The sequence below is a fragment of the Eriocheir sinensis genome, chromosome 65 (genome assembly GCF_024679095.1).
Source record: "Eriocheir sinensis breed Jianghai 21 chromosome 65, ASM2467909v1, whole genome shotgun sequence".
Lineage (NCBI taxonomy): Eukaryota > Metazoa > Arthropoda > Malacostraca > Decapoda > Varunidae > Eriocheir > Eriocheir sinensis.
The window spans coordinates 9,747,443-9,762,442 of record NC_066573.1 but is presented as its reverse complement, the minus strand read 5'-3'; the positions used below and the strand labels follow the sequence as shown (position 1 = coordinate 9,762,442).

At 45.8% G+C, this 15,000-nt stretch overlaps 1 protein-coding gene across 1 annotated transcript in view; it reads left to right on the top strand.

The window, feature by feature from the left end:
• Positions 1-11,356: 11,356 nt before the first annotated feature.
• Positions 11,357-15,000, top strand: part of LOC126987616 (5'-nucleotidase domain-containing protein 1-like) — a 4,484-nt gene continuing 840 nt past the window's right edge. Inside the window, exon 1 of the mRNA XM_050844739.1 lies at positions 11,357-15,000. This exon is cut by the window's right edge and continues 840 nt beyond it. Within this exon, the coding sequence (XP_050700696.1) occupies positions 11,841-13,355 (1,515 nt within the window). The 5' untranslated portion in view covers positions 11,357-11,840 and the 3' untranslated portion in view covers positions 13,356-15,000.

Sequence of the window (15,000 nt, the reverse complement as noted above, 5' to 3'; positions counted from 1 at the left end):
TACGGCAAACCCACCCACCCACTGTTTACTTCCTCCAAGATTCAAGAGCATATTTGTTTTTGTTGATGTTGTTGCTGTTGTTACTGATGTTGGTGTTGTTGGTCTTGCCATAAACATACACACATTTTTTTTCTTCTACAGGCAATATTTGTTTCTTTTTCCTGATATGTTTGGGAGTTCTTGGGTGTTTGAGGTTTTATTTTTAGGTTTTAAGTAAACTTGATGTGTGTGTGTGTGTGTGTGTATGTGTGTGTGTGTGTGTGTGTGTGTGTGTGTGTGTGTGTGTGTGTGTGTGTGTGTGTGTGTGTTTACATTTATTCAATCGAAATGGTAAACGTTCATGTAATTTTCTCCGAATTTCACCAAAAACTTTTAATTAGCTTTCAGTACAAACACCACCACCACCACCAACAACAACAACAACAACAACAACGAAAACAAGGACTAAAACGACGAGAATTCTAAACAAAGCTTTTACTGTTGTTGTGATCATCCATTAATCCCATCATTTCCACCATCACAGGAACAACAACGGCAATAACAACGACAACAAAAACATCATCAACGACAATAACGCCACCACCACCACCAACAACAACAAGAACAACAACAACACCACCACCACCATCAACAACAACACATACATCAAAACCACTACCCACACGGAAGCGAGAGGCATCGATTCAGATACAAATCGTTCCCAAAAACAAAACAAAAATAAAAAAAATAAAACATGAACATTACACGCAAAACTTCACACCAGGAAGAGAACGCAAGGGGAAGCAGGCGCGTGTGGTATACAGGAAGAGACGGAGAAGAGAAAAAAAAGGAGAAGAAAAAAAGAGGGGAAAGAAAAAACGACGAAGCAGATCTGAAAATATTCCCTCCTTCATCTTTCCGTAAACATGTGTGGCAGGTCAGAAGGAAGGGAGGAGAAGGAACTATTTACATTCTCTCTCTCTCTCTCTCTCTCTCTCTCTCTCTCTCTCTCTCTCTCTCTCTCTCTCTCTCTCTCTCTCTATCTACCTATCTATCTATTAACCTATATATCTATCTCTAACACCTGTATACCTGTCACTTTACACACCTCAAATTATTAAAGCCACGTCTCAGATCTACAAAATTCTCCACAACACAAACATTTAACACAGACCATTTATTTATCAACATATTTATCTACTTATTTATTTATCTTTTTATTCATTTAGTGCGGGAGTGCCTGTTTGCAAGCCTGGAGCAGCAACATTATAGTGAGGATAAACAATGCGTGTGTGTGTGTGTGTGTGTGTGTGTGTGTGTGTGTGTGTGTGTGTGTGTGTGTGTGTGTGTGTGGTTCTTATGAGCAGGGAGAGAGAGAGAGAGAGAGAGAGAGAGAGAGAGAGAGAGAGAGAGAGAGAGAGAGAGAGAGAGAGAGAGAGAGAGAGAGAGAGAGAGAGAGAGAGAGAGAGGTGGGTGTGTCCAAGGCTTTTTCTCAAGACCCACCTTTCCCTTGGCAGTGTTCTTTGGGTGTGTGAGGGAGAAGAAGAGGGAGAGGGAACGAAGGGGGAGGGAGCGAGTGGGGGGGGGAGGAATAAACATGACGGGATTTAGCAGCTCTGACGGCAAGCACGTAGAACAACAAGGCGCTTTTAGTTTTCCTCCTTGAACTGATTCCCAATGGCTTTCCGCAGTGACCGCGTCTTTTCCGTTTATTTATCTCCCGCCCCCCTCAGCCCGCCGCCGCAGCATCACCCTCACCGCCAGGAACATGTGGGTCGCTGTCGCAGTTTATAAAGGTTCTCGAAGGCGCGGTGGCTGGTTGGTTGGTTGGCTTCTGTTTTGGTGGTGGTCTCGTGTGGAGGCGGCTCCTTCCTTGACCTATACTGCGTCACAGCCTCGGTCAGGAGTACTTTTCTCGTAATATTTCGGATCTTTTTGTAACGTTTGGCAACATTCAGTAATGCTCGGTAATGTTTCGCAACGTTAGATAACATTTTCAAACGTTGCACGGAATATTCAGTAATGCTTCGTAATAGTTCGTGCCACCTGTGAAAAATGCTTAAGTTTGCAAGCATTTAGAAGCAGTCAGTAGCATTTAGAAACGTTTTGAAGGATTTGGTAACGTTTGTAGGACTTTAGTAACATTTTTATAACATTTTGTATCGTTTTGCAGCATTTGGTATCGTTTTGTAGCATTTGGTATCGTTTTGTAGCATTTGGTATCGTTTTGTAGCATTTGGTATCGTTTTGTAGCATTTGGTATCGTTTTGAAGCATTTGGTATCGTTTTGTAGCATTTGGTATCGTTTTGAAGCATTTGGTATCGTTTTGTAGCATTTGGTATCGTTTTGCAGTATTTGGTATCGTTTTACAGCATTTGGTATCGTTTTGTAGCATTTGGTATCGTTTTGAAGCATTTGGTATCGTTTTGAAGCATTTGGTATCGTTTTGTAGCATTTGGTATCGTTTTGCAGTATTTGGTATCGTTTTACAGCATTTGGTATCGTTTTGTAGCATTTGGTATCGTTTTGAAGCATTTGGTATCGTTTTACAGCATTTGGTATCGTTTTACAGCATTTGGTATCGTTTTGAAGCATTTGGTATCGTTTTACAGCATTTGGTATCGTTTTGTAGCATTTGGTATCGTTTTAAAGCATTTGGTATCGTTTTACAGCATTTGGTATCGTTTTGTAGCATTTGGTATCGTTTTGAAGCATTTGGTATCGTTTTACAGCATTTGGTATCGTTTTGTAGCATTTAGTATCGTTTTGTAGCATTTGGCATCGTTTTTCAGCATTTAGTATCGTTTGGTAGCATTTGGTATCGTTCTGAATGATTTAGTATCGTTTTAAAGCCTGTGGAAGCGTTTGGTAACATTTTGCAACGTTCGGTAATATTTGGTCAAGTTTATTAGCATTTTGTAACGTTTGGTAAGGCATCGTTACTTTGCGTTGCGCTTAAAAACACTCCGAAACGATTCACAACACTTCGCAACCCATGTGAGTGACTTATGTTTTCCTCTTCGTTACCTAATGAGGCGCCGCTACAATGGTGAGAGCTGATCTTGTTTTCGTCATTATCCGTCTTCCAGAGGCTCGATTCTAAGGACTAGAACTCTTATCCTCTTTCCCTACGACCGGCTATATTTTTTTTTATCTGGCGCCTGTTAGTAATTGGCCTCTCCCGTGTTGCTGGAGACCCTCTTGTAAACACTGACGCATGCGCTCCCTTATCGCCTTTCACTTAAAATCTGCCTAAGAAGACCCACTTTTTCCTGTTGTCGTGTGGGTGTTGCTACAGGTGCTGCTCTCATACAAGGCAGTAGTTTCTCAGAAGTTTGGTTCCTAGAGTTCAAGTGTTTGGAATTGCTCCTCTCTCAATGCTCAGAACTAAGACAAACAAGATGGGATCGTGTTTGCTTTCTCTGGCAATATGCACTGTGCGGAAGGTTTGTGTGTGTGTGTGTGTGTTTGAGAGAGAGAGAGAGAGAGAGAGAGAGAGAGAGAGAGAGAGAGAGAGAGAGAGAGAGAGAGAGAGAGAGAGAGAGAGAGAGAGCAATTATCAAAGAGACCTGCATGAAAGTCGTGACCACGGAAGAAAACCATCTGAAGTACCTGTAGCATACAAGACTTTACGCACGTGTATTGGTTAAGGATCAAAGGGATGAGATGATGATGATGAAAAAAGGATGAAGCAGCAATCTCTCTCTCTCTCTCTCGACACGTTAAATGTCACCCTCATTATGCACGCTTCTACGGGTTAAATATCTATATTCAAACTAAAAAGCGTAAAAACTTGATAAGATCACGCCTATTATCCCTTTCCCGGAGCGAGGCAGCGACGGAACAGGGAAACAAGGCGGCTACCGGGAACAGAACCGTCCCAGGAAGACGTAGAAAGAGGAGGCGCGAAATGTTTACATCCCGACGCAGTACCATCTTGGAAAAGGGACTGACTGACTTGTTGAGTGGTGTGGCTTGGCTTGGCTTGGCGGGCCGCGCAGCCGCCGACTCCTCTCCTCTCTGCTGGCGTGCTATTTCAGGCCACTTTTGCCCGGGAAGCGGGTAGAATGCTGGGGTTTACGCCGGGAATATAAAGTTTTCCCTCCTGTGATTCTGTTTATTTGCTCGGTCATGTTTGTTTTCTCTCTCCCCCTCTCGTGTTCTCTCTCTCTCTCTCTCTCTCTCTCTCTCTCTCTCTCTCTCTGTAGATAACCGTATTTTCTCACATGATTTTCTTCGGCAATATTATTGAGCATGGTTACTTTTTGTTAATCTGCAGTCACTACCACTACAACTACCATTTCTACTACTACTACTACTACTACTACTACTACTACTACTACTACTGTTGCTGCTGCTGCTGCTACTCCTGCTATTACAACTAAAACTACAATAATTACGGCGATTCCAAAAAGTACACACACACACACACACACACACACAGAGTAGCTTTGTTGTGCAGAGGTAGCACGCTCGCCTTAGGACTGCGAGGCCCTGTGTTCGATGCCCGGGAGGATTGGAGACGGATGCTTATCTCCTTTAATCTGCGTTCCCAGTAATAACGTTTAATTTAACTTCAATTAATGTAACGATAAATAAACAAATACAGTCATACATTCATATACATACGACGATATATATATTACAACCCATCAGTGAATGAGTACCGGGTATCAGTCGGGGGTTGTGTCCCGCCTCTAGGGTGTGTGTGGGTGTGAGGATTTAGCTGTGCCCAGAGATATGTCATTTGTAAACTCTATGTTCATTCCGAAAGGGTAATGGCTGGTGATCGCAAGTCTATCGCGTGGTCAGCACACGGTGAACACACACACACACACACACACACACACACACACACACACACACACGAGAAACGGCGATGAAGCGACAAATCTCAAAATGTAAAACCAGTGAATGCCAGGGATCAAACCTCTATGGCTCTTTCCGAGAAGGCAGGGCAGCAAACCAACTGAGCCACAGAAGAGCTGAGAGGTCACAGCGCCAGGGTCTCTCGGAACTCGGTGGTGTTACATTCAATACACACACTCACATATTTGACTTTCCCGAGCCGAGCCTTTGAACGACTCAGTCCAGCAACTCCAGCAACTCTCAATCCGTTTCTCGAGATGAATGAAAACGTCGGAAAACACACGAAGATGAACCTGTGGAAGATACTGCGAGTGTGTGTGTGTGTGTGTGTGTGTGTTTAAGAAGAAAAAGTTTTATGATAGTCGGATTCGATGCTGATTGCATATTCATAAAAAAATCAAAATCAAACATTCATATTCCCTTTTCCCTTTCCACCCTGTCCAAGACCTCGCCATCTCCCCTCCTCTCTCTTCCCTTTCCCTGACTTTCCGCCCCTCTGAATTCCTCTTTCCCACCCTCCCCATCTTCCCGTGTTTCATATTTATCCTGAAAGCCATCGGTATTTCATTATGCATCCCCGTACCTCGGAAGTTTTGTTTTAGTTTCCCATTCCAAAAAATACACGATGAAGAGGAAGGAGAAACGTGAGGAAAAGGATGACGAGGAGGAGAACGAGGAGGAGGAGGAGGAGTTCAAGGAGGAAGACGAAAAACAGGAGAAAGAGAAATAAGACAAGGGGGATATGCAGGAGGAAGAAATAGCACCAAGTGAAGGAAAAAGGGATAGAAGGCAAGGAGACGTAGGAGGAGGAAGAGGAACATGTAACGGGTCGAGGGTTTACTATCCAACGCAAATTTGCAGGTGTTACAAATAAATACGAGAGTGCAGGGAGGACAGGTGAATCAGGTGAGAGGGTGAAAGAGGACGAGGGGCAAAGAGAACGATGACGCGTTTGAGAAAGAGGAAGAGAACGAAAAGGATGGCAAGAATGAGAGCGATAGAAGGGGAACGAGGATAGTGACGAAGGGAAGGAGGACGAGAAAGAGAAGGAGAACGAAAAGGATGACAAGGAGGAGACCGATAGAGACGTAACGAGGAATAGGAGAAGAGAAGGAGAGAGCGAGAAAGAGGAGGAGAACGAAAAGGGTGACAAGGAGGAGACCAATAGAGACGTAACGAGGAATAGGAGAAGAGAAAGAGAGAGCGAGAAAGAGGAGGAGAACGAAAAGGATGACAAGGAGGAGACCAATAGAGACGTAACGAGGAATAGGAGAAGAGAAGGAGAGAGCGAGAAAGAGGAGGAGAACTACAAGGATGACAAGGGTGAGATAAAAAGGGAAAGGGAAAAAAAAAGCTTACATTAAAGTGAACGAGCCTGATGGAAATGGCCGCCGATATTAAGATACATGAAAACAGGAGAGAGGAAAGAAACCGCACATTCATTTTTCGATACCGGGCAAAACAAGTGCATGTTAATAAGTGAAATGTGAGTCAAATGCAATTAGGCCCCGTAATTGCCGGTATAATGAGGTATTCTTTTTCAATTTCCATTCCTCTCTCTCTCTCTCTCTCTCTCTCTCTCTCTCTCTCTCTCTCTCTCTCTCAATTCTACCTAACGATAATGTTATTTCACTATTCATGTGGATTTCCAAAGTTATGTTATCTATCAATAATAACTTCGTCGTTCTATCAACACGCATAAACAGTTCCTCGCTTCACCTCTAAGTCTCCATCCCTTCCTAACTTCTTATCTATTTGCATTTGCTTAGTACTGGGAGGTGTTAACTACTGTGTCCCGTAAGTCTCTTCTGTTCTTCTTCCCCGTACTTCCCACGTTCTACACTCTTCTTATGCTAAAATCTGAATAAGCAGGCGGTTCAAGTACTCTCTCTCCTGCTAGAGTTTAGAGTTTCGTTTCTCCTTCGCGTTTCCTCATCTTTCTGTTCCTCAAGTCTCGCCTTTCAACTTATTTTTCCATCCTCTGCTCCCACGCGGTATATCCCTGCCTGATCCTCTTCTCTCTCTCTGGTTATCTCCCCACTAATTTTCTCTAATCGCTTTCATTCTTTTTCTAACTTCTGCGAAAGAGAGAGAGAGAGAGAGAGAGAGAGAGAGAGAGAGAGAGAGAGAGAGAGAGAGAGAGAGAGAGAGAGAGAGAGAGAGAGAGAGAGAGAGAGAGAGAGAAACATGAGTGTAAACAGACAGACCAACAAGTAAACAGAATCAGCTTGCCAAACGACGGTTCAGGGAAAAAGTAAATCTCTCTCTCTCTCTCTCTCTCTCTCTCTCGATCTCTCTCTCTCTCTCTCTCTCGCTCTCTAAGATGTTTTTCCTTCGTTTTTCTTTCTTCTGCGAAAATAAAATTCCAGCGGAGAGTTAGGTGGGCAGGAAGGAAGGCGCAATTAGCGAGGATCAGGTAAGAAAGTCAGGTGAGTATTAAGGTGAGCTGAGAGAGAGAGAGAGAGAGAGAGAGAGAGAGAGAGAGAGAGAGAGAGAGAGAGAGAGAGAGAGAGAGAGAGAGAGAGAGAGAGAGAGAGAGAGAGAGAGAGAGAGAGAGAGAGAGAGAGAGAGAGAGAGAGTAAGAAAACGTGGAAAGAACGGAAAATCTAATGAGGAAAAAAAAAGAGCTTAATCAAAAACAGGAGAGGAAAAAAGAATTAAATACTGGAAACATATGAAAGATAAGGACGGGTGCCATTATCAACAACAGAAGGAGAAAATATAAAAAAAAATAATTATAATGAAGGATATGAGAGCTATTAACCAGAATGAACATAAATAGGATAATGGGAAAAGAAGAGGAAGAAATGAATCACCAAGGGAGGGAATGGGAGAGAAGGAAGAAATAATAAACAAGAAACGAAAGAGATAATATAAGGAAGATGACATACACGAAAAAGTTGAAATAAGGGAGAAAGAAGGAAAGGAAAAAGCGTTATGAAAGGGGAGGAAAGAGGGTTAGAGACGAATGAGTAAGAGAGAGAAAAGAAGAGGAGCAAAGGAGAAGGGAAAATAGGAAGATAAATATGTTGAAATTAAAGTAAAAGAAAGACTGAAATGGGAAATAACTGAAAAAAAGAGTTGAGAGAAAGGAAGCAGGCGAAGAAAGGAAAAGAAACTAAGAGAAGGGAAATAAGTTAATCATAAATATTGAAAGAAAAATTATGAAAAAAAGAAGCATAACACAACTAGACTAGAAGGGAAGAAAATAAAAAAAGTTAAACACGAAAAATACAGAAATAAAAAAAAGAAATGAAGAAAAGGGGAATGATAAGAAGGAAAATTTAAACACAAAAGATTAGAAGAAAGAAAGGTTAAAGAAAAGGCAAAACAGGGCATAAAGAAAAGACAAGCAATAACATTTATTAAAAGAAATTCCACAAAGTTAATTCCAAGGAGACAACAAAAAATATCGAACGTAAGATATATTTCCATGACATCTTAAGAAGTTAATCTGCGTCTATTGCGGTTTTCTATGAACTATTTTTATCACACAAAGACGAGGATTATATTTTTTCCCTTCGAGATTCTGACATAACCGTTGCTATGTGGAGAAATGTTGATTGAATTATGTAACTCTCTCTCTCTCTCTCTCTCTCTCTCTCTCTCTCTCTCTCTCTCTCTCACACACACACACACACACACAGACAGACACACAACCCCCTACAGACGAACAAACACACACATATCATATCCATTTCCCTAACTCCAAATCTTTTCCTTCTTCTCTAACTCACTCACTCATTCACTCACTCACAAACTTTTCAGTACTCGTGTCTCGCTGATGGACTCGTGGGATCGGTCTCGTCATTAATATTATTTCAAAAGTTCGTTCCCAGTTGATTACCAAGGACCCTTTTTCTACGCGAGCCAAGAGGGGGGAGAGGGAGACGGGGGAGGGGGAAGGGCCGTGGAAGCAGGCAGGTGAGTTTTAATTAGTCTTCACGTGTGTCGGGGTGCCAGGTCAGTGGTGCTTTTTCCCCCCTGCCAAGGCTACACGTGGTCCGCTAGTTATTTCCGCGGAATTTCATATAATCTGAAGCAAAGACGCAGCGCCACACATGATCGCGAGAAGAACACTAACCTGTCCTCCTCCTCTTGGTGACAACAATCAGGAACTCTTTTGATGCCATTTACTTCGTCTGAGAAACCACTTATGTCACACCTTCGACTGGATCTTTTTTGCCGTTTTCCTCTTCGTCTACTTTTGTGTATCTCGTCTACGTCACTTGGATTCTTGTGCACTCTATACCTCTATGAACTTCCACTGCTGATGCTTTAGTTATATAGTATACTTAGCTAATAGACTATTCTTATCTATCATATTGCAGTTGACGTATTTTTTCGTCAATGAAATGGTCTATCTATCCATCTGTTTATAAGTCTATCTAGCTAGCTCTGTATCAACGTAACTATAAGTCTGTCTGCCTCGTTTCCTGCCTGTCTGTCTGTCTGTTCTCTCGCTTTGTCTGTTTGTCTTCTTCCTCGGGTTGGTGGGACACTCTTGCAACCAATCGTCATCCAAATATGAAATTGGTGGGCTGGAGGGGAAGGGGCGGTTAGCAAGAGATTGGCTGCTTCACGGAAAAAAAAAATACCCCAGGGGAAATATATGTTCGGGCTATCAATGTGTGTGTGTGTGTGTGTGTGTGTGTGTGTGTGTGTGTGTGTGTGTGTGTGTGTGTGTGTGTGTGTGTTCAAGGCCATCTATCGTATAAATGAGTTTTATGAGATCAAAAGACTGGGAAATGAAAGGAGGGAAAGAGGAAATCATAAGGGGAGAGAGAGAGAGAGAGAGAGAGAGAGAGAGAGAGAGAGAGAGAGAGAGAGAGAGAGAGAGAGAGAGAGAGAGAGAGAGAGAGAGAGAGAGAGAGAGAGAGAGAGAGAGAGAGAGAGAGAGAGAGAGAGAGAGAGAGAATGCTGGAGGGCAAGGAAGATGAAGGTAAAAGAATAGGGAAATTAAAAAAAAAGTGAGATAGAGAAAGGGAGCAAGGGCGGGAGGGAAGAGGAAGGTCGGGAAGAGGAGGAGGAGGAGGAGGAGGAGGAGGAGCGGTGATGAAAAGTTTCAAGAACACGACATTTATTTTCGTGTTTGCTGCACTTTTCATTACTGATAGCGACAGCAACGGCGCTCTCCCTCTCCTCTATCGGTTTATATACGCGGCTGTTTGTCTGGAGTTGGGTCTTGGCGTCGAATTTGTTAGTGCGTTTGTTTATTTATATACCAGGCTAACTCCCCGTCTGTCTGTCCGTCTGTCTGTCTGTTTGTTGTACTAGGTTTATCTTCGACTGGCTGGCATGGCTGGTTGGATGGCTGACTGGTTGTTTGGTTAGCGAGTTGGCTGCGTAAGGTCTGGTTGGCTGGCTCTCGACTTCACCATCATCGCCACCACCACCACCACCACCAATAAAAACAACTCTCCCTTTCTCTGTCTATCCTTTTATCTAGCTATCAATCTCCTATACACACACGCACACACACGCAAGCAAGCAAAGGTATATACACACAAAAGACCAAGAAAGTCAAGTCCCTCGTAATGTTGCTTGTAGAATTCAGGGAAAAGATTCAAATCACTTTTGGCGGAATAAGAAATTGTGAGGTCGAGTTTCTGGTGTTGCCTCTCCTGTGAATGCACGATTAAAGGAAAAGAGCGAGAGCGAGAGAGCGAGAGAGAGAGAGAGAGAGAGAGAGAGAGAGAGAGAGAGAGAGAGAGAGAGAGAGAGAGAGAGAGAGAGAGAGAGAGAGAGAGAGAGAGAGAGAGAGAGAGAGAGAGAGAGAGAGAGAGAGAGAGAGAGAGAGAGAGAGAGAGAGAGAGAGAGAGAATATAGGCTTCTTAGAACTGTATGCGTGCGAGTGTGTTTAGGCAATGGTGGGTGTGAGTGAGATAGATAGGGAGTTAGAGGAGGAGGAGGAGGTGTAGGAGAAGGAGGTGGAGGAAGAGGTGGAGGAAGACAGCATGTGAAGCGAGATGTTTGTATGGCCAGACGGGGGCAGAGGACCTTCTTGAGATAGGAGTAAACACGAGGAGGCTTTCGTTGATTGAGTAACCTGGCGGCCGAGAGATAAAAGGGAAAGTCGAGGAGATGGAGCGAGGAGAAGACGGTCTCAGGAGGGGGACGGGGTGAGGGGGATTAGGGGATATCAGGCGAGGGTGTACCATCCATCATGTGCCAGGTGTGGGAAGGGGAAACAAACAGGTCGATACAGGGGAGTCGAAGCGGTGGAAGGGAAGCGTGAGGTCAACAGAAAAAAAGCAGAAAACAAGGTTAAGGCAATGGGAACGGCGAGGACTCTGGAAGCGAGGGGAAAAGGAAAGCTTCAAAAGAGGCAAAACAACAATCACGAGGCCAAGGAGAGGCGGAGGTGGAAAAAGGAGGTAGAGAAAGAAGAGAGAATGATAGAGAGAGAGAGGGGTTCAGCGGGGAGAAGGGCAGGGAGGGATGAGTAGAGTTGGCACGGATTCACGGTTCGGGCAGGGCAGGGCAGGGCAGGGCAGGGCAGGGCTGGGCAGGGCTGGGCAGAGCAGAGCCGGGCAGTGTGACGATCAGTAGCTGTGCAGACGTTGGTTGGGGTACACACGAGCTGGTTCTCTGTCGTGCCATCAACCACCTGACAGCGCCATGAACGCATCCCGCACCGCCAGTTCGAGGAATCCTGGCCCAGGCGTTGTGTGACTTCAAGTGACTCGCGTTCAATCCTGCCATCCAAGTCTGTTTTGAGCTTCCTCGGTGAACTGTGTGACATTGCTGATGATGCATGAGGGGAGCAGAGAGAAAGCTTAAAGTGTAGGAGAACTGTGAACGGACTTACTAGGGCAGTGTCTCATCTCCCTCAGACCAGTGCACGAGAGGCTCAGGCTTCTCGGGTGAGGCAGCAGAGACTCAACCAAAACAGCCGTGTGAACTAGGAGCAGCATCCTCTTGTATCCATTCTTAGTGCGTGTTCTCGGCGCCCCTTCTCTGCCCCAAGACACCTTCCTCGCATGTCTGAATGCCAGAGTGGGGCGAGTGGTCCATCTCGATAGAGTGCAGCGAGTACCACGAGGACAGTCACACCGTCACCGCCACCATGGTGCTGCACACCGTCAAGGATGAGGAGGAATCCCTCCAGGAATCCCTCCAGGAATCCCTGCAGGAGAAGGTGATGAAGAAGAAGTACTACTGCAAGAACAACAAGAGGAAGAAGCAGCAGCCCTTTTCAGACAACGACACATTCAAGTTTTCTGACTATGACTTCATCGGCTTCGACCTGGACAACACCATCTGCCGCTACAAGGTCGGCGAGATTATGCGCCTCGAGTATGACCTCATCGCCAACTACATGGTGAACCGGTACGGCTACGAGCCTGAGCTGCTGCTGCCCCTCGACGACGACATAGACTTCCTCCAAAAGGGCCTCATCCTTGACATCAAGCGAGGCAACTTCCTCAAGTGCTCGGAGACGGGACGCATTCTTCGCGCCATGCACGGCACACGGCCGATGATCAGGGACGATATTGTCGCCACCTACGGCAAGAACTGCGTGTGGGAGCCCGTGATTGACTTCATGAGAACTCTCAGCGACCACCCGGTCAACGGAGAGCCCCCGGTGCTGCGCTCCTTCAAGGACTACTTCGACATGCCGGCCGCCGTGGCGTACGCCAGGGCCGTTGACGCCCAGGACAGCTCCGAGGAAGGTCCCTTGGAGGAGTACGACATTTGGCCGGACGTGCACGTGGCGATGTGCAACATGTATCGGCGGGAACACTTCCGCAGAGACGAGGGCGGCTTCTTTCCCGAGATGAGGCACCACCCCGAGAAGTACATCTACGAGGCGAGCGACAAGCTAAAGCGGTGGCTCAAGGCCATCAACGAGCACACCTACACGGCGATCATCTCAGGCTCCAGCATCGACTACGCCTCGCACATCGCCCGCTACGTGCTCGGGCCAGACTGGCGCGAGTACTTCGACATCATGATCTGCACCGCCAAGAAGCCCGGCTTTTTCACCGCAGATCGGCCCTTCCGCACGGTGGTTGGGGCCGACGACGGTGACGAAGTTCCCGCCCACAAGCTGCGCATCGACGAGACTTACTCCGGCGGCAACTGGAGGGACCTGCTGGACCTTATAAAGAGAGAGACAAGCATGGACCAGCCGCACTGCCTCTACATCGGGGACCACCTGGCGCAGGACGTGTTGACGCCATCGAAGGAGGGCATTGACACGGTGGCCATCATTGAGGAGCTGGCGGCCGAGGGCATGGTGGGCGACCCGATGGAGCACGACGCCGGCTGTGACCTGATGAGCTCCTTCTGGGGCTCCTTCTTCACGGAGGACGGCGACAGGAGCATCCTGGGCGTTGAACGCATCAACACTCTGTACGGCAGCATCCCTCTCAAACACGCTCGCATCGCCGTGCCGTCCCTGGAGGCGGTGGCGAAATTCCCAATCAGGCACCAGTTTGAGGCCTTCAGTCAGGACACATCAGGCTTCTTCCCAGGCGACCCCGTCATTCTACACTTCTAATTGTGTGTGTGAGTGTGTGTATGTGTGTGTGTGTGTGTGTGTGTGTGTGTCCACGGCCATGATCTAATGATGTGTGTCCCATCTCGGAGTTGGCAGCCCTCACATCTGCTGCCGCTCCGTTTTTGTCGCCCCGCAACTGGCCACAACCCTGATAAAAAGTCCCGTCTCACACTTCACTCCGCCGCGCCTCCGTCACCCTCCCCACGCCTCCTGCCGACCCTGGGCCTCGTCTCTGGCTCTTCTCACCTCTTGGCGCTTGTCCAGAGGCTATAAAAAACAGCACCTCGATCTTACCTGTGACGCGTTAACCTCAAGCCTTCAATGTATGCTTAAGAAACACCTAAAAACTGGCCAGAAGAAGGAAGAGGGGCGGGAGGGGTTCCAGGTGTGAGTGGGGCCGTGAAGCCTGATGAACACGAGTGTATCAACGTGACAAACGAAGCTACTGTGTGAGTCTGCGGTCTTGGCGGCCCCGGGCTGTGTTGTGTTATGGGGGTAATGCGCAGTTATTTACGCGAGTGTAAATCTGAGCGTCTTGGTTACATTAACCGATTTTCCTTTTGTTGTTGTGTTTTATAGTTTAGTTAGCGGAGGTCTAAATGAATAAGTTAAGAGAAAGGAAGAAGGAGAAGAAGAAGAAGAAGAAGAAGATGAAGAAAAAAGAGGAGAAAGCATAAAAAGCAATATATAAAAGAATAGAAGTAAGGGAGAAGCTTGCTGTCGCCACTTTTCTGGTAAAAGATGGTATGAAAATCAGTGGCTTTCGGTTCCCCTCCAGTTCGGTCCAAAACTCCCCATTCACGCCAATCACCACCATTAATATTCCTCTTAATTGCAATCACCATCAGGAGTGTATGACATCGACTGAAATGAAACGAAGGCGAAACATTAATCAACATCTTTCCCGCAGACTTGAACGGGAGCGTGAATCAAGGAAATGATGAGTTGGGCCGAGCAGGACTGGAACCGATGTTGTTATAAGGATTTTGCTGAGAGCTCCGCCCAGTAACACAGTCAGCACATCAGGAGACATATCAATAAACACAACACACACACACACACACACACACACACACACACACACACACACACACACACACTGAGCCCCCTATCTAAAGGCGTTTGTGTTTTTGGACGGATCCAAACTTAAGCATGAAAAAAAAATTAAATAAATAAATAAATAAAAATAAAAACACTCAATATAGTATGCGTATGTCTGTCTGTATGTATGTATGAGTGTGTGTGTGTGGTGTGTGTGTGTGTGTGTGTGTGTGTGTGTCATACTCTTCGGCATTATCGCACCTGTTGATAAATGCATACTATCATCTTTATAGTTTCTAAGTATATGCATCAATATATTTTTTCGAGCTGTTATCCGTTGGTCACACTAAGTAGCCACCTTCGGGCAGTGCCACGTAAGGTTCTAGTCTATCGTTAACATTCTAAGTCACTTTACTTTTAGCGTGGAGGTTGTTATCAAAATGTCACACTCGGCTTCAAGGCACACTGTCACACCTGAAGTCCATTTCTCTGCATCTGTGTCTCTAAGCAGCCTTAATTAAGTCTTGCCTCTGAGTCACCTGTTAGCAAGAACGTAGCTCTAAGTCGCCTTGTTTAACCCGGTAGCAGTTTTTTTAATTTAATG